General features: G+C 49.3%; 1 protein-coding gene across 1 annotated transcript; it reads right to left on the reverse strand.

The window, feature by feature from the left end:
• Positions 1 to 864: 864 nt before the first annotated feature.
• On the reverse strand, positions 865 to 24,563 carry Spock2 (SPARC (osteonectin), cwcv and kazal like domains proteoglycan 2). The gene is made up of 11 exons (XM_021643469.2): positions 24,080 to 24,563; positions 12,968 to 12,976; positions 12,654 to 12,699; positions 12,317 to 12,431; positions 10,794 to 10,908; positions 9,349 to 9,463; positions 8,808 to 8,924; positions 8,077 to 8,295; positions 5,935 to 5,997; positions 4,606 to 4,743; positions 865 to 4,472 (listed from the first exon to the last, which is right to left on the reverse strand). Exons 1-11 carry the CDS (start codon positions 24,266 to 24,268, stop codon positions 4,327 to 4,329), a joined length of 1,272 nt encoding a protein of 423 aa, XP_021499144.1. The 5' UTR covers positions 24,269 to 24,563; the 3' UTR covers positions 865 to 4,326.
• Between the last annotated feature and the right edge of the window lie 2,053 nt (positions 24,564 to 26,616).

The raw sequence follows: 26,616 nt of genomic DNA on the forward strand, positions 1-26,616 counted from the left end.
TCCATTTCTGGGAATCTGAGCTAGGAAAATAACCCAAGATGGGCCCCAAAGCCCATAATGGTATTATTTATATTAAGAGAGCAGAAACAGTGTCCAAAACAGCATGTGTCCAAAAATCAGGACAATATTAAATCAACAGAGGAGATCCATAATGGACAATATCACCTATTAAGTCATTTTATTTTTTTATATTTCCATTTCTTTCGTGTAAATGAGGGTGAGGGTATTGTATGTGCCACAGCATGTGTGTTTGTCAAGATCAGAGGATAATGTGCAAGAGTCAAGTGTCTCCTTCTGCCATACAGGTCTCAGGGATCAGACTCGGGTCTGATTTTACTCACTGAGCCATCTCCCAGACCCTTATTAAGTGATTTTAAAAATGGGGAAGGGCCAGCAGACCCTTTTGTGGGTACAAAAGCTCCTATCACCAAACCTGACATCCAGAGTGATCTTCAGGATGCACACTTGCTAGGACGGAACCAGCTTCCTCAAGTTGTCTTCTGATTACCACACATGGTTCACTGCACACACACATACACACACACACAAAGAAGTACATAAATAAATGTCATTTAAAGGGAAAGGTCCATAATGTGTTAATACACACACAGTTTTATTTCTGCTTTGTAGCCAAGACACTGGGGGATGCTTACTGGTAGAGAGGCTAATTTAGATGTAAGACACTTTGCAGTAATGCTAAGCATTTCAAAGCTGTGCCTGATCCCCTGTGGCTGAATCAGGTCTCTCTTGCAGTGGTCAGAGCACAGAGCTGACTGAGATAGTCTGGACTGTAGGGTCTCATTTGCAAAGGTCGATTTTTATGAAAACACTAAGAGACAGAATAACCAGACATGTTTCAGAAGGTGGTGTTTATAAAGTTTTTATTTTCCACTTTCTTAAAAATAACAATTATTTTCCTTTATGCATGTGTAGAGTGAATTTGTTTCCTTAGGCTGAGTAATAGGCAGATAAAGACCACAGCAAGGTGAGGGGCCCCAGGTGGAGGCAGGTCATGAGGGGAAGGGAGAAAGTGGGACAACCCACGGGACGCTTAAGGGCCCATCAATGCACACATGGGTCTAACACTTGTTCAGCTTTTTAAAAGACATCTAAAATTACTGAGAGATACAATGTCAGCACTTAAATCTACAGACAGAACCCAAGCACTTGACCACAATGTTTAACTCTAAGCTCAGTTATTGCACATTAGACAGCTTAAGTGGGACACGGGCTGTGAAACGGGTTGCTCTGCCTGGGACTCGCTTTGCATTCCGGGGCCCTTCCCTGGAAGAACTGCAAGTCGGAAGGCCCATGATGACCCAGGTTTCCAAGATGGGCCCCTGGTTTTCTGCAAGAGCAGTAGGCTCAGGCTTTGGTAAAATGATACCAAAAGACCTCCCCACCCAGAAGTGAAACTGGAAGCAGATAAAAGCTCAAGAAAGGCCAAATATGTGCCAAGCCAAACCAGCTGGGGGGGGGAGTAAGGAAGGACCTGTGCCCACCTATCCCATGTGGTTGAAACCCCTATGGGATACTGGGGGTTGGGGGGGAGTCAAGATGTTCCATGTCTCTCTCACCAACTTTGCCTCCATCCAGAGCTCCCAGGTAAGTCTTATCCCCATTACTCCTGGGACCTCTGAGTGGTCTCTCAAGGCACATTTATTTCATCCAACCCCAACCTGCCCCAACTTGCACCATCCCTCCCAGCACCCACAGGCCAAAGAGGAGAGCAGAGCAGCTCCAGGTCCCAGCAAGACATGGTGCTGCTGCAATTTGGTTGAACACTTTCCAGCACAGCCCTAATTCCCTGGCCCACAGCAAGGGTGTGAAAGCAGGAAAATAGGTAGGCAGCTTATACAAGGATGAAACCACAGGACTGAGAATGATCTAACTTGTGACCTTGCTCCTGAAGAAACCTGAAGCTTTCTTGACCAGGAGGTACTTGGGGACCTCCAGCCCCACCAGGAACAGCTGCTCTGCCTACCTTTGTAGGACTCAGTCTCAGTGGGATGAGAAGCCACAGGCTGGGGGGGATTTAGGGAGGGACAAGCTCCTGGACCCCTGCATGCCTGCCACAGTTCAACACCTTCTGCTTTCTTCCTAAGACATATTTACAAAGTCAGATACAGGAACACACAGAGTCTGGTCCCCAGCGAACAGAGTGAAAGAACTCCACCCCCTCATTCCAGAGAGCCTAAAATCCTTTGCAGCTACCCAGGGACATTCTGGAAATCCAGCTGGGGTAGAGGAAAAATCAGACTCCATCCTAGAGAGAGCAGAAAGTTTCAAGTAACTCCAGCTGGAGGAGGAGGAGAAAGAAGAGGAAAAGGAGAAGGGGCTGCTTCTGGAATGCAGAGGGATGATGTGACTGAGCCAGGAACCAGAGAAAGTTGCAGAGGCCTGAAGAGGAAGGGAGGAGGAAGGGGATGGGACCAGGCAACACCTGGAGTGTCAGAACTTTCTTGTGGAATGAGAAGCACTTTATAGAGCTTAGTGGCATTTCCCCCAGGAAATGACAAAGAAGGTAGCCATTCCAGGGTGGCAAAAAGGAATGGGAAGGATTAGGTGCTTCCCCTAAAGTCCAAATGACACTCAGTGGATGTATCCAGCCAGTGCCCCAAGATGCTGGGCAGTGTGGGGGGAGGTGGGGAACCAGACTGGGGCCTTGTTCTGAAAGCCTCAATACAAGGACCCAGTATGTGGCTAGCCTCCCATCACACAGGGGGCCCTTCTCACTCTCCCCAGCCAGCCATCAGAATGACCCTCAGGTGTTTTCTCTCTCTCTCTCTCTCTCTCTCTCTCTCTCTCTCTCTCTCTCTCTCTCTCTTTCACGTGCATGTACCAAAAGTTATCAGAGGTCCAGGTCCAAGTAAAAAATTCTTCATCAAACATATTAAGAAATTTCCTTTGAGAGGGAGAAGTAGGAAGCAATAAACACACAAAACCCCATAGGGCATCTGGGTAAAAGGACCTCCCACTGGGCTTGGTGATTTGGGGGCATGACCTCAGGGCCTAGCTGCCCAGTGTGGTCCCGCTGATGCACTGTTCTCTATTCACATATGTTGTAGGGCTTTAAATGGAGTTTGGGGCACGGTTCTGCTAGAGCTGTCTTGGGGACCCTTAAGACAGAGGAAACCCCATGGTTGAGAGCACTGTGGCTCTGAGGCCTCTCCTCCAGGACTATCTAAGGAATAGGAAGTGGCAGGATCTCAGGGACATGCTTTTTGAGGACTGGTTCCTAGAGGGTCAAGGAGGAGGTGGGCACACATATGCTGTTTTCTGATCCTCAGCTCCTTAGGACAGGGGCCCCCTCACCAGGGGGCAGAGGTAGCAGCAGCAAGTCCTCATGACAGGCTGCTCCAAATCTCAGCAGCAAAATAACAGCCCCTTTTTGCTAAGAAAACAGCCTCGATCCCCATGAGGCCACAGATCCTGACTGGGTTACCCTCTCCTGCCTTTCTCCTGGGCTATCTCTGGCTACTCAGGAATAGGTTAAGAGAAAATCTATTAAGTATGTCCAACCTTTTCACATTGTGGCAGAGCACTGTCATCTGTAAAGCTGACACTCAAAAATTCCTCTTCAACTGAGTTATCAAATAAAAACAAATCTATGTCTTAGGTAAGTTTACAGTTTTGTGTTGGGCTACATGGATAGTCAGCATTAACCATGTGCAGCCCAAGGACCATGGTTAGACACATCTGCAACTAGCTCTTCAGACATCAGCAGAAGGGCAAGTCTTGCTGTGTACAGAGTCCTGTCTCATCATCACCAGACAGTTGTGGGCAGGGCTTTCATAGCAAATCAACCCAATTTAAGGAGGATACTCAGCTTTCAGCTTCCTGCCCTCCTTCTCTTTGGCCTCAAAAGGAGAAAGAAAGACAGGTGAAGGTAGGGCTGATAGAGCAGGATCAGAACACCAGGTTTTGGGGCTGCGGGACAGGATCAGGGACATCTCGTTTCATTGATTTTTGGCCAATTTGCATGTACATGTGCGTGCATTTTAAAATCAACAGAAGGAAAAGAAAATAACTACAAGGAGAAAGGAGACTTTGGGTGACTTACTGCCAGGAGCAGCATGAATCAAGGACACATCTGTCAGCACATGACACAACCAACACATATGAGCACACACACACACACACACACACACACACACAAACATACCAGTCACACATACCACATTCTCCAGTCCTCCTCATTGGAGCCAGGGTCCTTCACACTGACTTCTGGATCCATTTGCTAAGTTGCCTGCTGTTGTCCAGGTCTCTTCTGGCCTGTCTTTCTGGCCTTCGGCGCCCTGGCCTGCCAAGGCCCTTGAGGGCCATCTACCAAATGTAGCCTCCATCATCCGCCTCACCCACCTCACCCTCCTCCTCCTCGGCTTCCTCTCCTGCCTCCTCTGTCTCCTTTTCTTCCTCATCCTCCCAGCCGACACCACTTCCAAAGTCCCCTGAGAAACCCACGATGTCATCTGTTGGGGGAACAAGAGAAAGGCTGATAAGGAACCTTCACACTGTATCTACTTTCTCGGCCTGGAGGCCTACCCCACAAACATGAACCCAGGTGCAAGTCATTAGGAGGCTTCCAGTGCCACCAGCTCTTACCACAGTCAGGGTTCCCATGCATGCGTGTGCCAGTCAGCTCCAGGCCCAGCTGGTCCACGCACCAGCAGTCGCCACTCCTCTGGTCACACTGCATCTTCCGGTAGTAGCCGTCCTCATCACAGCTCGGAATGAAGACACCTGAAGGTTAGAGCAGGAGCCCTGAGTGTGGGCTCTGGAGTCTTGTGTGTGAGCAGGGGTCCAGATAGCCTCAGAACCTGGCCAGCCTGGTACTCATACCCACCCCTCAAGAAAAGACACTCAAGGCTTGTTTCTTCCAGCACTACTGACTGAACACACAGACCTTCCTTCCGCAATGTCCCTAAACCACATGATCAGACTGCTTCAAGGGCACCATCAACTGCTGCTGTTTCCTGGGTCTCATGGCCTTCATCTTGTTGGACATTCTGGCCTCATCATATTAGAAAGCTTGATCCTACTCTTGGCTTGTCTTCCTCTAACAATGTGGGGTTTCTCTTCCTTCTTCAGAGCCCACCAATCTCTCTCTCTCAGGTCTCCAAACTATCCCCTTGGCATCTTCTGAGATGGTTTAGTTGAAGAATAAGAGCCACACAGACAACCAGGGTAGCACTGGATACCTTACAGTGGGGAGCCTACGACACAGGGGCCTGCCTGGGAAGATAGATGAAAGAGTTGCTTCCTCAGGGCTATAGGCCAGTGGGCCCAGTCAGCATAGCCTCATAGGTGCTTTGGGGGCTGGGTGCTCATTCAGTGTGCTGGTCTTGTCTCTCTCAATATACTACAAGGCCTGTGCTATGTGCCCACCTCTCAGGATTGCTGTACCCTCAACATCACCCTGCAGATGCATGGGTCCTTGTCCCTACACAGCAGTCTGAGTTGGGAATTTTCTTGATGTTTTGATCTGCATGTTGACTGTTCCCATGGCTAGTCTTTCCAAATGTTTACAGGGCCAAGAACCTTGTCTGCCTTGCCCATCAGTTCTGACCTAGGTTGGGCTGCTATCTTGTCTCTCCAAGGTGTTCGTTTATAGTTTATAATGTGAGTGAGCATCTCCCATGGAGGAACCCCACTCTAGCCTTAGACACATATCTGTTGCAATGAATTTAAGTGCAGGATTCTCCAGCCCTGGCCTGGATAGCCATAAAGTACTTAAACACACTCCTTAAGGGGCAGCTGAGGAGACTAGTGTCCAACAAGCCAATGAACCAAGAAGGGTATTTTCCTGTGCAGTTGTAGGCCACAGTCTCCTCTAGGTTCATCATATGCCAGAAAGCAGGGCAGTTGGAATCTCTGGGCCTCAAAGGAGCTCAGGGCAGCACCCTTGGTCTACTCCTCTGCAGTCTGCCTTACCTTGTTTCTTTTTGGCTGCCTCTTGGATCTGTGTACGCTCCAACTCTGCCAGGCAGGGGGGCTCTATAAAGAGAAGCAGCTTCAGGGTTGGCCCACGGTGCTAAAAGCACACTGAGTCCCCCAGACTTAGAACCCTTTGTGGGGGCTCTGCAAAATAAGACAATTGGTCTCCCACATCAAGCCACTGGGGGGGTGGTGGTATGCATTGATCCCACGAAGGTCCTCAAACAAGTGTAGGGCTCTTTTGGGTGGTGATACTCAGTGTCTAGGTAGGGGAGGCCACTATAGCTTAAGACAGGCTAAGGATCCCAAGAGCCCCAGGATTCTTTAGGGATGTTGGCCCTCATAGGATGAGTTAAAAACTTCAAAAGAGAGCTAGGCATGGTGGTTCACACCTGTAAGCACTGCACTCTGGAGGAAGATGCAGGTAGATAGCTATGAATTTGAGGCCATCCTGGTCTACATAGACAGTTCTAGGATAACAAGAACCAGATAGTGAGACCTTGTCTTAAACCAAACCAAACAAAACAAAAACAAAATTCAGAAGAAAAGAGAAGGTAGGGACAGGCAGACACCACAGGCTGAGAAACCACAGGGAAATAGAAAGTTAAAAGGATGTTTGACTTAACTCCCAGGCCTGAAAATAGCTAGTGTCAGAGACCTCAGAGAGACCTTGACCTTTCAAACCAGAGTTTTGCTTTGCATGCAGAAGGGATGGACATGAAGAGCCTGGGGAGTGGGGCATGTTGGAGCAGCACTGGGAGCAGGCAGGCCAGTCAGCACAGAGGACAGAAAGACTGCTTGTGGACCTCACATCACAGAGGGATGCGTGCGTCCCACAGTGCTGTGCACCCACTTCCATTTGTGCTCACCACAGCCTCTGAATTAGGTATTTTTACCTCTCAGTTCAGACATAACTCTCAAAGATGTCGCCACTTGTTAGAGACCCCAGAGCAGCATACAGTAGAGCCCTAGCCAAGCCTCAGCCTGTAGTTGCAGATGCTTCTCACTTTGACCATACAGTGGTTGGGGAGGCAAGCACTGGGCCTACCCCAGCTGCTGGCCAGGCAGCTTGGTTGGGACCTTAGTTTCCCCATCATTTTCCTCTTGGCCAAATGACTTCTAAGCACACATCTAGCTCTGACTCTGAGCATATACAGCATACAGATGTCATGCAGCAGGTGTGGTCATGCATGGCTGTAATCCCAGCACTCAGGAGGCTGAGGCAAACAAAAAGATCACAAGCCCAAGGCCACCCTGGGATACAGAGTGGCTTATAAGCCACCTTGGCCTAAATGATACCCCATCTCAAAAAGATGAAAGAAATACAAACAAAAGTAAAACATGGGTGTGGTGTTGCATGCCTGTAATCCCAGCAGTGGGAATTATAGGAAAGGTCAGTTTCAGCTACATGGTGAGTTCCAGAACAGCCTGGGATGTATAAAATCCTGTCTCAAAAAAAAAAAAAAAAAAAGTCTTCATGTGTGGAGGGCTAATAATAAGTTACATAATCACTTGTTTGGGGCAAAGATGTGTCCATCAGAAGGGGAACCACTGAAAAGCTAATTTGTCTTCAACTCCAAGACTCTCATTGTACAATCTCTTGCACCATCCCCTCTCAGATTCTCATATTGTGTGTGTATGTGTGTTTATCATGTGTGTATGACATATGTGTATATATGTTTGTGTGTGTTTATGTATTCATGAAGGCAGGCATGAGCCACCATACCACATCAAGCATGTGAAGGTCAGAGGACACCTTTGTGGAGACAGTTCTCTCCTTCTACCTTTATGTAAAGTTCTGGGGCTAAAACTCAGGTCATCAGGGCAAATGCTTTACCACAGAACAAGCTCCCTAGCCCCCATACTTATTTATTTTTTCATCCTCTTATGTAAAGGTACCCAAAACACACAAGCTTCAGAATCCACACAGTCCAATCCACCTGGAAGCCTGCCCAAGGAGAGAGCTAAGTGTTGGCAGCCCTGGGTTCTAATTGATGAGAGAAGCCAGATAGATAGAGCAAGGAGGTGGGATGGGATGGCTCTAAGCTTGTGACCAAAAGGCAAATATTATGACTCCTGAAGAGAAACTGAGCCCCGCAGGAAGGAAGCCAGTGCCAGAGAGCCATGGGTAATACTCACTTTCCCTCCAGAAGCAGAAACACCACTCAGCAGTTGAGACGCGACCATCTTTGTAGGTATCGCAGGAGTTGAAGAAGGGGCGGATGCAGACCTCGTATTTGTCCAGGTTGATGGCAGCCAGTTCTGTCTGGTCCAGGAAGAGGTCTCCACTGGTGTCCAGCTTAGAGAACATCCAACCAATGGAATCCTTGCAACTGGTCCCCAGGCTCTTGTCTAACCCTAGAGAGGAGACTGGAATTCAAGTATGCTCTGTTGTCTGTTCATCCATCTCTTTACATATTTCTCAGCCCCAGCCAGGCTTCTGTCCAGAGTCAGATTAACCTGAAGCCTAAACTTGAGGCACAGAAAATAAAGAACAGCCTTTGCCTCTACCCACCCACTTCCAGTGTTGGACCTGAACCACATAAAGCCCATTTTATAAGCCCTTCTGAGTAAGTTTCCTTGGTACTGGGGATCAGACCCAGGGCTTGCAAGCATGCTTGGCGATACTCTCCCTAGCTATATTCTCAGGCCCAGAAAACAGCGTTTCTTCTCTTTTCCTTGGCTACTCCCTGGAGGCCCTAAGTTCTATCATATCATGGCTGAAACCAACCGACCTCCCTTTTTCCAGGTTCACATCTCGTTGGGGGTTCACATCATAGGCTCAGGATCTGGCAGGGGTAGGCTGGCCCTGTGACACCTTTCTCCCAATCCCAACCACCCCAGGCAAAGCATTGGTTCCCCCATGCTACCTGCAGGGCTGGCTGCACTGCTGGCTGAGCCATTCTGCTTGGAGTTCTCACGAAGGAGCTGGAACCAGTCTCGGAGCCTATCTCCCAGGTCAGCCAGGTCTTGCCCTGTGCAGGTCTCTGTAGTGCAGAACAGAACAGATTTTTGAGGATGGTTAAGGTAAAGCAGCAGACCTGGAGACTGGGCAATGTTAAGGGAAGCAGAAGCAGGAAGGGGGAAGGGCTTTCTCTCTTCTACTCTCCTACCCCCACCCCTTGTTCTTGCCCTATTTTCCTATAGGGCAGAGTCTAGCCAGGCTCCTTGTAAAGGAATACCCTCTTCTCTCCCACTTCCCCAACACCCAGGGAAGAGAAAAGGGATGAAACCCCAGCTTCCTGTTATAAGCTACCAGGATCCCAAACCACAATGGGTCCAATTCCTTCTCCTGTTAGGGCCAGCAGTGCCTTCCCACTCTGCAAACTATCCTACTGTCCTGAAGGGTGTCCAGGTTTCCTGACTAGGCCCAACATCCTGGGCCTAGCTATGGTTAGACACTATGGTTACCTGACTTGCCATCAGTGGTAGACGTAGTAGCCTGTTCCGTAGGACAAGGACAGGGGCCCTCACACCTCACTGCCAGCTGCTTGCTGCTCAGGCACGCCTGCTGCTCCAGCTTACACTGCAGGAGAGAGCTCAGGCTAGGTGATGGGGGGTTAGCTATAGGTCCTGCAGCCAGGGGCCCTGAGAATTTCTGTCACTCCGGAAAGAACAATCATGGGTTTTTATACTTGTTGGAGAACATCAAGGCTTGAGGTGGAAGCCAAACAGCCTGGACCTTTACTGACAGCTTCCTGCCCACAAGATACCTTGTCCTCTCATGTGGGACACATCTTCTCCCCTCCTCCCCATCTACTCCTTCTTTTTTCTTGTTTCCCTCTTCTTCCTCACTCCTGTCTCTTTCTATCTTCTTTGTAAGCTCCCTGGTTCATACATGTACTCTCAGCATACTCATTGTTCATTCTCGCCTCACTTTCTTCCCAACCCCACCCTGTGACCACGTCCACTCAGCAACTTCAACCTCAGCAAGGAACTCTTATATCCACATCTTATGCCAACCAAAAAGGTCTCCCCAGGGCTGGGGAGATAGCCAGTGGTTAAAGTGCTTGCTGGACAAACATGGGGACCTGAGTTTGGATCCTCAGAAATCACGTCAATACCAGGTAGGCATGGGCCTCCATCTGTAACTCTAGCCTCGGAAGGCAGAAATAGGAAATTCCTCCAGAAAAATCTGGCTACTTAAGAAAACTAGCCCTATCACTAATATCACTGGACTTTCAGTTTAACTGAGAATCCCTAATTCAATGACAAAAAAAGAAGTATGGAGAATGAGTTCTAACACCAACCTGACCCAAAAACAAAAACAAACAAAAAATGAGGTCTACTCAACTCAACCCTAGCCAAGCAGCCCCAGCTTCTTACTTCTAGAAATGTTACTAACCATTACCTATTCTTCTCTAGAACTCTTAAGTTTGCAAAATGCTCTCACAAATATCATCTGTCCTCTCAAAATTTCACAAGGTAGAAATCTGTTCCCTCCCAAGACTTCTTCCCTACATCTTCTAATGGGGTTGCAAGGGTGCTGCCCACATCACCCTCTGCTGGCTGGTGAGCAACAAGACAGGAACATAGAAGTCCTTTCTTCTCTCAGGCAACTGACCTCATGTGCTTCCTCCAGGGCTCTTAATACTTTTGTGAGACTTACCCTTACTGACTGCATTTGAATTACCTGCATTAGCTACGTTTTTGTGTGTGTGTGTGTGTGTCTTCCCAGCGTTCCACCTGTCCATGGTCAGATTGCCCTGCCAGGGCTGAAGGGCTGCATTGAACACACTGACTGAACTCATCAATCCTAGGAACTCTTCAGGGTGTTGTCAGTCAGTGGTCCCTCTGTTCCCTGTGGCATTTGGGTACACCCCACCTCCACCTCACAAAGGACCAAGGCTCCTCACCACTGAGCTGTAGGTGTGGCCATCAGAGCCACAGACTGAAATGAGCTGGGCCATATGACAAGGCTTGCAGATGGAGTCTTTGCTTCCATGAAGTTTCAGAGAAGGCTGCTTGATCCTATGAGAATGGATGGGGGAAGATGTGAAGTTAGAGGTAAAAATAAGAGAGCTGGCAGAAGGTCCAGGAGACCCTTTCTGACAAGAAAGGTCCATTGGTCTACAGTAGATTACTCACCCATGCTACCCATTCTCACCAACCCCCCAACTCTCCCACTGCCGCATCAAACCCAGCTCCTAAGAATGGACAAACTGGGCAGGACATGGGCCCTCCCTTGGCCTTTTCCTAGGAGCAAAGTCAGGTCTGTTTGTAAGAGGGATCAACCACCCAGGTAGTAGCATGTTTTTCAATAGAGTTAGTTATTCATTAACATTTGCAAAATGGGAGAGGTGGCATAAAAACCTCAAATGTCAATGCCTCCTCCTCCACAGGCCTCAGAAACTACAGTCTTCAAATTTTGTGAAATCGCCACATATCAGAACAGGAGGCTCTGGTTGTGTGGTCTAACCTATCTGTCTTAGACACACAGGGCACCCAGGTCGGAGAGGAGCTGTAGTTCCCTAGGTCTCAAGAGTATTTGATAAGATGAGGCTGTCTCTGTCTGTCTGTCTCCCTTTCTCCCTCTCCCCCTCCTACTATCCCTGTTTCTACTTATTTATGGAAAGCCAGTTGCTATGAGGTAAGACTGAGAGTCCCCAAATGTCCCTATGGGGCCTTCTGGTGACTAGGAACTCACATCTCCAACAGCCAGGGAACAAGTGGGAACAAGGACACTCCAACCCTAGCTTTTCCTGTATTTCCACATAATTCTGAAGTTTGAGTCTTCACAAATATCATTTCCTTTATCCTCAGACATCAATCAATCCACACACACACACACACAAAAAAAAAAATCTCTCTCAAGGCAGGATTTCATCCCTGATTCTTTTTCTCATGGAGGCCATATCTTCTTGTCCACCTAAACCCCTGCTTGCTGGTGAACATAAAGACCTCAGAGGGAGTCCTCTGTGTCATCCTCTATTACCACAGACTCTGAGCCAGACCCAACCAAACCAATAGAACCAATCCTGAAGTCCTGACCTTCTGAAACATCAGTTCTCGAGCTGTGGGTCCTGGCCCCTTTTGAGTCAAATGACCTTTTTCACAGGAGTCGCTTAAAACCATTGGAAAATACAGATATTTACAATCATGATTCATTACAGTAGAAAAATTACAGTTACAAAGAAGCAACAAAAATAATTTTATGGTGGGGGTCCAGTTACCACAACAGGAGAAATTGTATTAAAGATTCACAGTGTTAGGAAGGTTAAGAGCTACTGCTCTGAAACAGTGTGATCATGTGTTCTTGTTCTGAGCCACTAAAGTGTGTTTTGCAACAGGAGGTGCCTAGTATGAAAGGAGGGGATCATGGAGCCCCACCTCCTGATGAAAATAGCCCTTTCTGAGGCTCCTGGCTCCTGTTACTCACCTGTGCTCTAGTTTCTTGCGGCTGATGCACATAGCCTGCTGGTAGCCTTGGGCAATGCACACCTTGTGACGACTGCATTTCATCTTCTGGCAGGGGTCCTTGGTGGTGTCCAGGGCTGTGGGGACAGAAGGTGGGGACACTGATCACCTAGGAAGACCCAGGATCCACATCCCAACTGCATACCTCAAAGGTCCCTCTCTCCGGCAGCCCTTGGTAATATTTCAAGTCCTGTGCTCAAGGTGCCTGGCTGTTTAAAGAGCCTTACAGCAGAGCCATTTCTCTTCTGTTCTCATGGGTGTCAGTCTCCTCCCTCACACACCTGGGAGGGACAAGTTACCTTCATCTCCTTGCTGATTGTCCTCCCAGCTCTTGATGTAGTCATCCTAGGAAGGGACAGAGGAGTGGGAGAAAGGAAAGGTCCTGGTTACGTCTCAGGGCTAGGGCTCAACTACTACAGGGAACAGGATGGGAGAGGCCTGAGCCACTATTTCTACATGGCAACGACAGCTGCCCATCCAGGCACTGCCCATAGCCTCCCCACTCTTGATATCCTAGAACTCTTTCCAGTCTCTCCCACACAGGACCTCTCCCCATCCCATACTGGTACTGGCAAAAGAGGATAAAACAGGATGTGGCCTGAATTGTACTCACTTCTACTTCCTGGAGACAGGCCACCATGGAATCCGCAGGAAATGAGCAGGAAAAAAAAGGAGAAAGACAGGAGTTGGCTGTGAGGCCCACCCTCATACCATGAGTCCTAGGGCATCCCTGGCCTTCTTTAGCTGTGACACAAGTCTATAGGCCCAATCCCCAGCAACACCAATTGGAGGCTACTACCATGTCTTCTGCACAGGAAATCCAGAAGCTGTAAGAAATTCCCATGGTTTTGAAAGGGCAACAAACCCTAGCCCAACCCTAGCCCCACCACCAAAGCAGATGACTGTACTTCCTAGAAACTGTGTCTCTCATGCCTCTGCCCTGGGTATCTGGGAAACAGCACCAGTTTCTCCTGATGCAGTCCCTTCTTTGGCAGGCACCCCGCTGTCACCCTGCTGCCCACCCTGTGAGGGAGGTGTGAGGAAGAGCCCTCTCTCTCAAGCTGTAAGAAAGTGGGATTCCTTCCTGTCGACAGAACTCAGACCATTCATTCACACTGGGAAGGAGACAGCAGTGCCAATGGTAATGAAGTCCCTGATTATCATGGTCCAGGGAACCTGGACCTTATGGGTCATGTGAGCTAGCCCTTCATGAGTAGAAGAAGCTAGAACACTCAGGGATGGACAATTACTTGATTCAGATCACACCTTCACTGAACCAGATCTCTGATGTCCAGGATAGCTCAGTCTTCCCACTACAGCACAGGGTCTCTGAGACTGGAAGCCCTTGGAAACCTCCCCACTCTTCCATTCCATGGCCCATGGACCCTAACCTGGCCAGAGGGAGAAACCTTCCCATAGGCCCACCTCTCTTGCACAAAAGTGCCAATACTCTTAGCTTCCTCCCTTTGCCCTTTGAGGTCATCAGTTTCCAGGATACCTGGAAGAAACTCTGCCAGGTGGGTAGGAACAGCTTCTGGGATAATTATTCCTGAGAACTTGCCACCAGCCTTTTCTGCATGGGACACTGAGGAGAAACCACACATAGCTACCTGCAACCCATCCTGACCTTTGCCATACCCGAGTCAGAGATGTGAAAGAGTCAGGGTAGCATGGGCCTGGTGTTTAGCTGTTATGCCCAGGAGAAGGCATGGGGTGCTGGTATTAGAGGGTGCCCCAGGGGGAACAACAAGGGCACACAATGAAGCCCATGAGGGCACTGGAGGCCTCATCTGGAAACTGGCAGGCAATGAGACATCAGGGATGAAGGCTTCCAGGTCAAAGCCAAGTAGGTAATGGTTAAAATAAATGGGCCATGCATTCAGGCCTACCTAGGTGCATACCTGTATGCTACTGGCATGTATTTTGTGTTTGTGTGTGTGTGTGTAGTATTTGTGCAGCCATGTATGCATATACATCCTCCTCACTTGTATTGACATGTACATAAGCATACAGATATGCAACACATGAGCCCAGGGGCAGTTAAGGCCATCATCTGCCAGTGCCAGATAGTATCCAGAAATGAAGTAGCAGACCCCATTTCTGTGAACATCCTCCAGTTTTCACACTCAGTGCAGCCTTTCTGTCTCTTCCATAGATAGGGAAGGTATTAAGAGATGGGTAAAAGAGGAGAGAGAGCCCAGAGATAGACAGACTTCCTGGGAGGGAGGGTCTAGCTCTTAGGATACCTCTGCCTGCCTCACTTGCTCTCTGTCTCTCCCATCTGGCCTCTCTGCTAATGCTTGGCTCTCCTCACCCTGGACACCACAACATACCCAAGCAGCTAAGTATCTCCCAGCCCTTGGGCTCAGGATCAGACAGGAGAAAGGGCAACAGAACCCAAATGCACAAGGCTTGCTCTGGAGGTCATAGGATAAATCCCACTCCTACCACTTTGCCTCTTTTCTTTTTTTTTCTTTTTTCTTTCTTTCTTTCTTTCTTTCTTTCTTTCTTTCTTTCTTTTCTTTTCTTTTTGTTTGTGGGAGAGGGCAAAGGATGGCAGCTCAGTTCTAGTCCTTCTCCAGCAGCACCTCAGGGTGAAGGTGTCCTCTGCCCAGAGCCTCCTTTACCAAGGATAGGAAGTAGGCTGAGAATCGCCAAAAAGCTAAGGCCTGCCAGCATTATCAGAGCTGGGGTAGAAATAGGTACCAGCCTTTGGGGGTTGCGGGGGGAGTCTTCTGCTGCCTCCCATCGTTTCCTGGGAAGAGGGAGGGGATATAGTTGTGAAGTAGGAGAGAGAACACATGGTGTTGCATGCCTACAATTCTAGCACTCAGGAAATGAGGAAGAGGATATCCAGCTCAAGACCAGCCTGGGCTATGTATTGAGACCCCATTTCAAGCACAGAGGATGCTGAGGTTGCCTGGGATTTGGGGAGCAGGTGTGAATTGGCTGCCCTTGGTCATCAAGATCTTTGCCCCCAACACCCACCCACTGCACCACTGGAGTGGGCAGGGCCTGAGGTGATCTATAATCTTCTATGATCTTCCCACTCTGGAGTACACACTGAGTGCTTTGGAGCCCACTCATATACTTCAGTTGAAACCCACTTTAGAACCCTTGGGACTCAGTACAAAATGGCTGCTTAAAGCTTAAGGCCAAGAATGTCCTTCCCCACCTCCTCTGCCTCCCCTACCACCCTCTCTGGTCCACACCAGTCCTTCTAGACAGCAGGCCTTAAATCCCTGCATAACTCCCTGTTGGCTTTACATTCATTTTCCCTAGGCCAGTACTTAGTGGCCCTTTTTTCTGATCATGTGCCCTATTTACTACTTGAGCAGTTTGCACTCATTTATTTAGAAGGGTAGATGGGTAGATATATAGACAGACAGACAGACAGACCAGATAAGATAAGAGAAAAAAATATTTCTATCAGTGTTAACAAAGTATTTCCACTGCAGGGTAGAGATGCAGAAAGCATTTGACATCTTTTTGCTCTCCTCTCCTATTCAAATTTCCTTGCAATGAACATATATTGCTTTTACAGGAAAGGGGGAGAGGGAATCACTGTAAATGTTACATTTAGAAATACTCTCTTGGTTCCACGATACCCCCCAGAAAAAGGTTCATCTTTTCATCTGTGCCTGGGCACCTAGTCCAATGTCCACACGGGGATCTCTCAGCAGGCCACAGCTTTGAATGGCTGCCTTCTCCACTTAGCACACATGATCACGAGTTATCTCCCCCCAGCCTCACCCTTGCCTGTTTATCCCACCTTGGAGACTCTAGTGTCGCTCTGGTGACACCCAGCAATGTCACTGTTTCTGCTTCCCTCTGCCGTATTTACACAGCCAATTCCTCAAGGGAAGATGCCATATGAAATTCAACTTCATTGCCCAGCACCCAGTGCACAGGAATAATGCCAGATACAACAGCTAACGCCTTTGCAGCAAGTACCACTGGGGAAACATTATGCTAAGTGCAGTCTACTCACTAAACTTACTGTTGCTATCTTCATTTCTCCACTGAAGCTCAGTGCTATTAAGTGACTAATAAAGGATCCCACAGTAATTGTATGACAGAATACTGCCCCCCCCAATAACCCGAGTCCCCAACCAGCACACCATAAATGTTAACTGATAAAAAAAAAGAGTCCTAGGTTCAGTGGAATCGGGAAATCCAGGATACAGTAGTTTTTCCTACCATGTCAACATACTTCAGGGAGTCCTGAAGTCAAAAGAGAGGGTCTGGCATTGCAGAGGAAGATTTTTTGTGGGGTGGGGGGAGGGCTCCCTTCTCCAGTCTCTTTCCAGAAATCCCTCCACTTCACCCACCCCTTGGTCTGCAGGTTTGGAGTTTACCCATCTCCTGCTTTGATCTCTGCAGCTCAGCTCAGTTGCCATGGAGACAGGCCCACTGCACCAAGCTGGGGAAGCCATGATGTGTGCAGGCTTAGTGGGCTTAGGGGCACATGCTGGGTATTTTGGAGGCTGTTTACCTCCTGACGGTTTAATTAGCACCCAAATCACCAGCTCACTTCACAGCTTGAGTTAACCCAATCACTTCCATTTGCTGGGGGCAGGGGAGGAGGCAGGGAGCCCAACAGAACTGCTGACTTTAGGTGAGATGTGAGACCCACCCTCTCTCTGCAACAGTGTGATGAGGAAACTGACCCCTTACCCCATGACCATCATGGAGTCAGGGTGCTGCACTCCTGCTTGGCCTTACCACTGGATGCCAGGCAAGAGTCCCCTACCCTGCACAAACTCTACTTCCTTATCTGTAAAACCAGGGATGATCCCTCACTATTCTCTGCAATACTCAGAACTGTAATGGAAGGCTTGGGAACATGTGGGACAGAAACTAGCCCAGCTTCTCTGTGTGCTCCTGACAGCATGGGGACAGTGTGGCGACAAGAGGCCACAAATATAGACTTCTGCCATCATTGCTCAGTGAGGAAACTGTCACAGCACATTTACAGGACGGACATCCATCATGAGACTTGGCTTCTGTAATTCTGTTGGCTGTTTTTTTTTTTTTTTTCTTAATAGATCAAGAATCTCTAATTTTGGATTTTTCAAGACAGGATTTCTCTGTGTAGCCTTGGCTGTTCTGAACTCTACAAAGACCAGGCTGGCCACAAACTCACAGAGATTCACCTTCCTCTGCCTCCTGAATGCTGAGATCAAAGGTGCTCACCACCACCACCCAGCTAAGAATCTCTAAAAATGTCAGTGAGCCAGGTCTCACCTAAGCTCCAACAGGCCTGGTGTCTGACAATCATTTCACCTTGTTCCAGAACCCATGTAACTGGTGCTAGAATGTGCCTCACCCTTGGGGAAAGCCCGGAGTTGGGGGTGCCTTATAGGGTAACTTCTCTCTCTTCCAAGAAACAACCACAGCCAGAAAAAGGGTTGAGGAAGGGAGAGGTGAGGCTGCCTGGCACAAACTCTGTCTCAGTGAAAGGGAGGGCTGGCTGGGACAGGGGCATCATTAAACACCTGCTTCTCTCTCATAGGGCTGTGTCCACTGTGTGAGGCCTGGGCAAACAGATGGAGACAGGCATCTGGGAGATGCTGACCCCCCCGCAATCTCAAGAATTTCCTCCAAAGGTAAAAATATGCTTCTCATTGCTCCCTACATGCCAAGAGTCTGGCCCAGGGTTAAAGTATGTCTGTACCAATGCCCCTGCCAGTGCTTTAGACAAGGCCAGAACATGATGCCCTCCTCCCCAAGAACCCTTTCCCTTCATGGCCTGAACTCATGGTACTATGTCCAGCAAGGGTTTAAAGGATTGTGGGAAGTGGTGAGACCCATCCTCGTTGTCACTTTCCACTGTATGAACATTTCTGTGGAGCACCCATGACACTCTGAACAGTACTGGGGGTGAATCACATAAGACAATCTATCTCCAGATCATGCCCCAAATGGGCTTATGATTACAGGAGAAAAGTGACAAATACATTAGCTGCTTCAGCAGGAGGGCCCTTGAGAAGTGTGGGGCAGGAGCACCAGTTCAACTTTGATGAGCCTGGATCCAACCTAGAATATATGACAGCCTGACTTAAAAAAAAAAAAAATTTTACCTAAGCTTTATATCCAGGCCTAGGCCAACACCTAGAGGTCTCCCCTATCCACAGCCGTAATACCATCCACATGGCCCCCAGAAGAGACAGGAAGATATTGTTACAGGCTGCATGCCTGGGTTCCGCCCCACCCCAAACTCAATACAGAGGTCCTAAACTCCAGTGTGAGGGTGGTATTAGGTGGTGACAACCTTAGGAAGTAACTAAGCTTAGATGAGATCATTAGGCTAGAACACTTATGATAAGGCCAGAGTCCATATAAGAAAAGAAGAAAAGGGTTCAGAGAGAGGGAGAGCACACTAGCTGTAATTCTAGAGGACCAAGATTCCTTTTCCAACACCTCCATGAGAGCTCATGGTTGTCTGTAACTCCAGTTCCAGGCACACACATGGTACATACATGCAGGCAAAACCAACTGTACACATAAGATAACATGAACAATGTTTAAAGAAGAGGAAAACACTGGTGCTCAGTTTCATGAGGACACAGCCAGAAGGCCGGAACCAAAGTAGGGAAGCCCTTGTCAGACAGTACGGACCTGCATCTTGAACATCGACTTTCTGGCTTCTTGTCTATAAGAGGTAAAGCCCTGTTGTGTAAAGTCCACCCATCTACGGCACCTGCAGCAGATAAGAAATAACAAAGGGAGCCGGGCGGTGGTGGCACACACCTTTAATCACAGAACTCAGAAGGCAGAAGCAGGAGGATCTCTGTGAGTTCAAGGGCAGCCTGGTCTACATAGTGAGTTCCAGGACAGCCAGAACTGCATAGAGAGAAATAATGGAGATAGCTGCTGTGGGCTGAGGTGCCAGAAAACCTACTGTTCTGTCATAGAGCCTTCCTGGGGAGGAAAAGAAAAGCCTTTCCTTGAACTGGAAGACTTTCCATCCAGTCAGGGAGGGGGTGGGGCAGGGAATGCTCTTGTTCCCCTTTTCTAGGGTCTCAGAATGCTCAGGATTTATTGGGTCATTTTCATTAATGTCTGTACATTAAACCAATGAGAAGGAGCAAGGTTGAGAAAGGCAACAGAGTTGCCTCAGGCTCACACAGCTAATCTGTCTTCCCAATAGGAAGAAAAACAAAGCACTCTGCCTGGGCCCTTGGGACCTAAGGCAGGACAGAGCTCTCCCATTCCTCAGACAGTTCTGACCTAATGGAGAGTACGGTAACATGGGCTGTCTGTCCTCTGAGAACTGCTGGGAGACAAGAGAAGCATCTGTAGCTCCATTGAGCAGCAAGCCTCTTACAATCCCTCCCTTCCAGGCTCCTCACATCCATCACCATACTAACCTGTCTGGAGATGCTAATCCTCTGGTGGAAGAAGAGTCAGAAACCAGTGTGGAGGAGAAGGCCAATGAAGGACCTGGCCTGCTCCCAACTCAAAATTGTAGAATCCCAGCTGACCCACTTTTGGATCCTCACAAACCCACACCCCCTCACAACACATGCACTGATTGTCCCTACACTCACGATGGCTTAGAGGTTGAGAGTAGTAGAGGACAGTCATCTGGGAACCCCTCTGCCACTTTTCCATGTTACCAGCCTATTGGCATGCACAAAGACAAAAGACTAGCACACAGCCAGCAGTAGCAACCCCACCCCCTGTGCTGTAACCTCTGGGATCACCATGAAGGCCTGGGTGCACATACCCAGATCTACAGCAGATGATGGATTTAATCAAGCCACTGTACCATCCTTGCCATGAAGAATGAGGCACGTTGTAGGCCAGCACTAAAGACAATATTCCATCTGATGTGTTCCTTATGGAAGAGGAAGGCTGCAGGGGATAGCCTTCTTCCTGGGCAATCCGAAGTAGCTTTTCAATCAGAAGCTGAAGCTCAAAGGGCTGATGAGCCATGCTTGCTATATGCTGTGGAAAGAACTTGAACCCAGGCCAGGCTGTCCTAGAACTCTGTACTCCCTATACCTCTTTGGATATTACTAGGCTAGGGTAGAAAATAGGCTGGTGGCAGGCTGCTGAAGATACTGGGTCTTTGTCATCCTTCCAAGGAAATGCTCCTCCTTCCCAGGACAGTCTCGGAAGCTGATCCGACACTAGCCAGAGGACACTGGTTTTGTTAGAGTTGACCATTCCTCCCTGATTCAGTAAAGATGAGGAATGTCAGATATCCTGAAAACAAAGCTGAATTACATGATCTAGATTCAAGTCCAAGTTCTGGGGCTGGGGATGCAGCTTGGTTGGTAGAGTGCTTGCCTGGTGTTCAGTTCTCAGCACTGGAGAAACAGCGCACAGTAATACATGCTTGTGATCCTCATCTGGGATGCATGAGCCTGTCTCAAAGGAACAAAATGACAACGAAATCCCAGCCCTGCCCCTTCCTAAATGTGGATCCCCAAATAAGGTCTCTGTGTCTTGGTTTCTTTGACCATACAAGACACAATGCATCCTGGGAAGGTTCACTGCCATCACCAACTCCACATGGGTTAACAGTGTGTCTCTGGGTGCCTCCTCTCACAAACATAATTAAAATTTAATACAAGTGGAGTGCAAAGCAGAGAAGAGCCAAGAAGAAAGAAAACAGTCAGTTCTTCCCAGACAAGCTCTTTGGAGCCCACTCTAAAGATGCAGTGTAATGGCTTTTTCTTCTCAAGCAAGGCCCATAGACAAGTCTGACACAGCTTGGCAGGGAATAAATCTAGATATAAGATCAGTGAAGAGCAGAACTCACTGCCCGAGGCAGGGAACTTGGGAGCCCTGGAGCCAGGCATAGCCCACTAGACTCCTAGCCACTCCATCATGAATCTGTTCTTCCCTGGGACAACAGTAGCAGGCATTAGAGAAGACCTACAGGCCCAGGATGTGAGAGCCTTGCACCCACTATAGGGGAGGACTTCTCTGCTGGCAAAGCTTGCCTCTGATAATCCTAGAGAGAATGGTAAACTGAAGGTGGACCTCACCCAGCCAATCCCACATCCCATGTACCTAGAGCCTCTCCCTTCTCTGACCCCTCTGACGTGATCTCCTCCATCTTCCCCACTCATCTACCAACAGTTTGATGACACAGCCCCTCATCCATGTTACCCTGGAATCTGCTCCCTGAGCACAGCCTACCCTCTTGCTTGCCTCTCTCTCTCCTACAGACTGGTGGCCCTGTGCCATCTGTGATCACCTATGAACCAGAGTCAAGCTCAACCTGGCGGTCCCTTAGGGACTCAAAAAAAAAAAAAACCTTCCTTTTTCATGTTTTCATATTTTTCAGAAGATGTATATTCAACAGAGATGAATATAAGTGCTACTGTGTCTGACCGGAGGCCCACAGCTCTTAGGGTGAGATGGGAAATGTGTGCAACACTGGCAGAATCCTTAGATTGATTCTGTGCACCATACCACTCCAGGAGGCACCATTCTCATTGTGGCATCGCTAAGCAAGGCAGGGTGTCTGAGACAGAAGTTTCCATTCTGCCCTTCAATAGAAGCTGCCAGAGGATTCCCCAAGGCCAAGCCTTCCAGTCTTTGTCCTACTTCTCTCTCTGACCCCATCCTCCTGCAGCAAGGGCTCCCCAAAATGGGGCTTTAGGGAAAACCGACATTTTCAAAGCACAAATCACTCCCCCGCATCCACCACCAATGTATGTTTTACATGTTCTCTACGAATCGAGCAGGGGCTGGCTCTGCAGTTTTAATGCGGTGCCTTTCTTCTGACGGGGTGGCGACTGCACCAACACAAGAAGATATGTGGGCAGCCCTGAGATGGGGGTCAATTCAGTCAAGTATTTATTGGTATCCACTGTGTTGGCTGCTGGAAGCAGGTGGATGAATAGAAGGGAAAAGAACCTTTTCTTTTTAAACCCTCACTGTTCTGATTAAGCGTCACTTTTTCCCTCTGACCTTCACCAGTCCCCGGCAGACCAAACAGAGAATCAGAGGGAGGCCTGGACGAGTGACACATGGATTCCTTCCGGAAAGACCAGCTTGCTGCTGCCCCCTCATTTGCTGGACTGCAGATAGTGCCTGGAGTCTGCGCTAATCTGGGCTGGGCCTGCAGGTGCCTGGGGAAGAAAGGCTTTTGGTGGGGAAAAGTGGAGATCAAGCACCCACTACATGGTCCCAGGACCTGAATGCCAGTGGTTGTTCCTTCCCTTTACGAATGAAATCATGTCAGTTTGATTTTGAAAAGAAAGAACAAAACTAACCCCCCTCCCAAACACCCGAACATCTGCCTCTTCCCATAGTGTGGCTGGTTGCCTAATGTGTGTTTAAAAAAAAAAAATGTCTAGACAGTTACCCCAGGCCGGTTTCAAAAAGAAAAACTGTACATACATGCTCTGACAGCATGCGTTTTGCGTTCATGCTTTTCCCCAGCCCTCTGGGTCACTGACTGGCATCTGTTCTCTAAGTAACAAGGTGCATTGTACCAGCAGTGCACTGTACCAGCAGTGCACCTTACAATATTGAAACAAGCTTTGTTTATTCTGAAACAGAATAAAACTGTTGAATAGAAAAAAAATCTAAAAACCTGAGAATGCTCGAAGTTTGAGCATTCTAAGAGAGAATCTGGGGAATGAGGAATAAAAAGGCAAATGTAGAAGAGGCTCTCCGAGGTCAGGGCGTCAGCTAGCGCCAGATCGAGGAGCGCTCTACATCTCCGGGCCCATTCTCCTCCACCCCCATCGCCTTCCGAGGCACTCGGGGCGCAGCCACGCCCTCCCTTCCTCACCCCTGCCCACGCCACCATCTGCGCACCGCCGCCCTGCGGGAGGGCACCGGCCTCCTATTCCCTTGCTGATCTACAGGTGCTGGTAAACAGAGCTGCAGCGCCGGCCAGTCCGCAGCCTCATCCCCACCCCCACCCGCAAAGCTCGGCCCAAGTGAATCTGGTTGTGGCAGGCGTCCGCCAGGGACCCCCAATCCAGCTCCTAGGGCTCTCGCTTCTGCTTCTCACGCCCACCAAACTAAGGATGGGTCTCCTGGGTTGCTAGCCATACTCCACCGCCAAGCTTGGTCCAGGAAAATGTTGCACATATGGCTCTGGCGACCACCCTGGGAGAGCTTCGGGCATTTTAACTGTGCCATTCTCTCCCTCCACCCCAATAATGGACACGCCTTCCACTATCTCTTATGAAGGTTGGGGAAACCCTTCCCCAAACTCAAAGTCCTGGCTACCGCTCAGTCCTTGAGCCTTCCGTCCCCTTCTTCCGAAGCCCAAGGTGGAGAAGGACACCCGTGCAGCCGCTACCTTCCCTGCCGGCCCCACCCAGACCTGCTCCCTCTGCCAAAGCCAGTGTGTGCAGTCTGTAGCATCCACCCCGCAGGGGCCTAGCGCCTGGACTGATGGCAAGGAGGGGCCAGGAGCAGCCCGGGCCTGGGTCCCAACATCCCGCACCCCTGCTCCGCACCACGCCAGCGGGCAGATCCCGTCGTGAGCGTGCGCCCCCGCAGCATGTCCTCGCCTGGGACTCCCCCGGAGGCTGCGGAATTGAAGGTCCCAATGCCAGTGGCTACCGGAACACCGGAGGGGCGCGGGGCTCGGACTCTCGGTGTTGTTTACTCTTGGCGCAGTTAGCCTGGCAGGCCCGAGAGGCTCTGGCCCCAACACGCGGCGGCGGCTCCCAGTGCACAAGGGGTTTCTACTCCCTGCCTCCCTTCCCAGAACCCACGCCCGGCCCTGCCCGCTGCTCACGTCTCGGAAGCGGTTCCAATGCTTAATCTTGCCGCTGTACTGCGAGATGGACGACAGCCATTGCTCGTCCTCCATGAAATTGCCGGGGGTCTCGCCCTCCTTGAGCCCCTTGGCGTCGCCCTCAGCCAAGGCGACCATAGCGAGCAGCAGCAGCAGCAGCGCCAGCCGCCCGTAGCCCGGAGCGTTCATCGTGGTGTGTGCTTGGACCTGGGTGGGGGTTGGGAGTCTCGACTTCTGCAGGATTTGATGTCCTTCCCTCCACCGCGCCGCGCTGCTGGCGAAGGCTGCGATCCTCCTCAGCCCTCCTCCTGCTGTCTGACTCCAGTGACTGACGGAGACTGGGTCGTGGCTGAAATGAAATGTGACCTGGTTAACAGATGCACATGTCAGAAAAAGCCCAGCGCTGGACGCGGAGGGAGAGAGAATCAGAGAGGCTGCGCCAGCGGGGGCTGAGTCGGTAACTGTAGCATCAGCATCACGTTTGACATCATCATACCTGGCTTTAAAAAAAAAAAAACAGAGGAGGTAGATTGCAAAGCAGAGCGCTGGATCAGGGCAGCCAAGTCAGCGAAGCCGCAGCGCAGGGCTGCGCAAGCCAGCCCATCTCTCAGGAGTTGCAATCCAAGGAAGCAAAACCCTGAGCTGTCCCTGCTGTCTATTCAAAGGGTAGACAGCAAAGATGGGCTCCAGGGTCTTTCACCGGGCTGGAAAAAAGATGAAAACTCTCGTGTTACTAAGCCAGTCAGGCTCAGGTGTCTAAAAGAAAATCTGGCCACAGTTTCTTCCCCCGCTGCCTCCCAATCCTTGGGTGGCCTGTGCCACAACTCTGACAGCTGGGTCCCTGTGAGTTGACACGCTACGGTAATGGGTAGTTTCCTTAAGACAAAGGCGGTCTAATAACTGGCTGCCTCTGAACTATTGCTCCCCAGACCCACCACTCTTTTCAGTGCATGGCCTGAGCACTGCATCGCTGGTAAAACAAGGGCAGATGTCCTCCTCCCCAAGCAGCTGCTTAGGGGCTGGCACCCTTTCGTTAGCTTTTCGGCAACCTTAGGAGACTCATGCCTAGCCTTCATCTGCCTTGATTCAAGCCCATTTGCTTGTATTTGACTTCATGTCGCATTTGATGAGCCACTGGGGAAGGAGACAAGGCAGGAAGAGGCTCATCAACAACCTCAAACAACTGGTTTTGTCGGGGGGTTAAATTTTTGTTAAAACTGTGACCCTAGTCATTGCCTATAGACGTCTGTTGACTTACCAGCTGGGAAAGCAGGCAGCTAGGCACAGACCCAGGATCAGAGTACAAATGGGATATTACAAATACATTGAAGAGTACAACAGGATAAAACATATTAAACTTTTGGGCCCCGAGCCCTAGACTGTGATTTTATAAAAGACTTGGCTGCTGTGATGTTAAAATAGAAAATTAAAGGCAATGAAAGCACATGATCTTAATCAGCAGAAAAAAAAAACACACACACACACACACACACACAGGTTACGGGGTCTACAGTGGCCTGGGCTAGAGAATTCCCTTGAGAAAACACGAGACAATAGTTCCCCCTTGGTTTTTCTCTGATGTCCTGTCTTGCTGCGAGCTCCAAACACCAGCATCTGCATCCCACCATGGAGGAAGAGCCCTCCCAGGTGGGGCAGAGGTGCTTCCCAGTGAAGCTCAACTTGTCATATGGACTGGAGGGACTGAGAGGACCCCAATTTCTATCTAGAATGTAATGTTAATGCTATTGCATACCATACTTGAACAAAATTATCCCAGGCATTTAAAAAACAAGAGTTTGTCCGTCAGGTTGGAAAGAGGTTCTGAAGATTTACCAAATCTTGTCATCTTTCCTCCATCACTTTCGGTTTTGTTTGTAAGAGTGCTCTATCTGCATCTACACCTGCATGCCAGAAGAGGGCACCAGATGACAATATACATGGTTGTGAGCCACCACGTGGTTGCTGAGAATTGAACTCAGGACTTCTGGAAGTGTAGACAGTGCTCTTAAAGAGCGCATCTCTCCAGCCCCTCCCTATCTTCCTAATCTCAGGCTTTTTATTTCAGACAAGGTCTCCTGTAGCCCAGACTGGCTTCCAATTTGATATGTAGCTTGAGGTTAACCTTTTAACTTCTGATCTCCTGTCTCAAGTGGTCTTGGGGAATCAAACCCGGGCTTCTTCCATGCTAGGTGAGCATTCTACTGACTGAACCACATGCCCCTCAATCCTAGTCTCCAAAGCACTTAGCAGACAGCTTAGATGCACAAAGTGTTCTAGTGGTCTAGTTACCACACCTGCTTAACAAGCATGGAAGCTAACCCAGTGCCTTTTAGCTGCCTTTAGACCCATGAAGGTCAGAATGATTTCCACACATGGGCACCAAGGGGACATGCTTCCTGCAGCAACACAGACCAAGATCTACAGCTGAAGGTGAAGCTATTTAAGAGGAAGAGTCCAAATGTTTAGACGACAGATGTTAAGAATTGTGCAAAATAACTAATAACCTAGTTTATAACTCAGAAGGCTTTTCTTCTAAA

Source organism: Meriones unguiculatus, chromosome 16 (genome assembly GCF_030254825.1).
Source record: "Meriones unguiculatus strain TT.TT164.6M chromosome 16, Bangor_MerUng_6.1, whole genome shotgun sequence".
NCBI lineage: Eukaryota > Metazoa > Chordata > Mammalia > Rodentia > Muridae > Meriones > Meriones unguiculatus.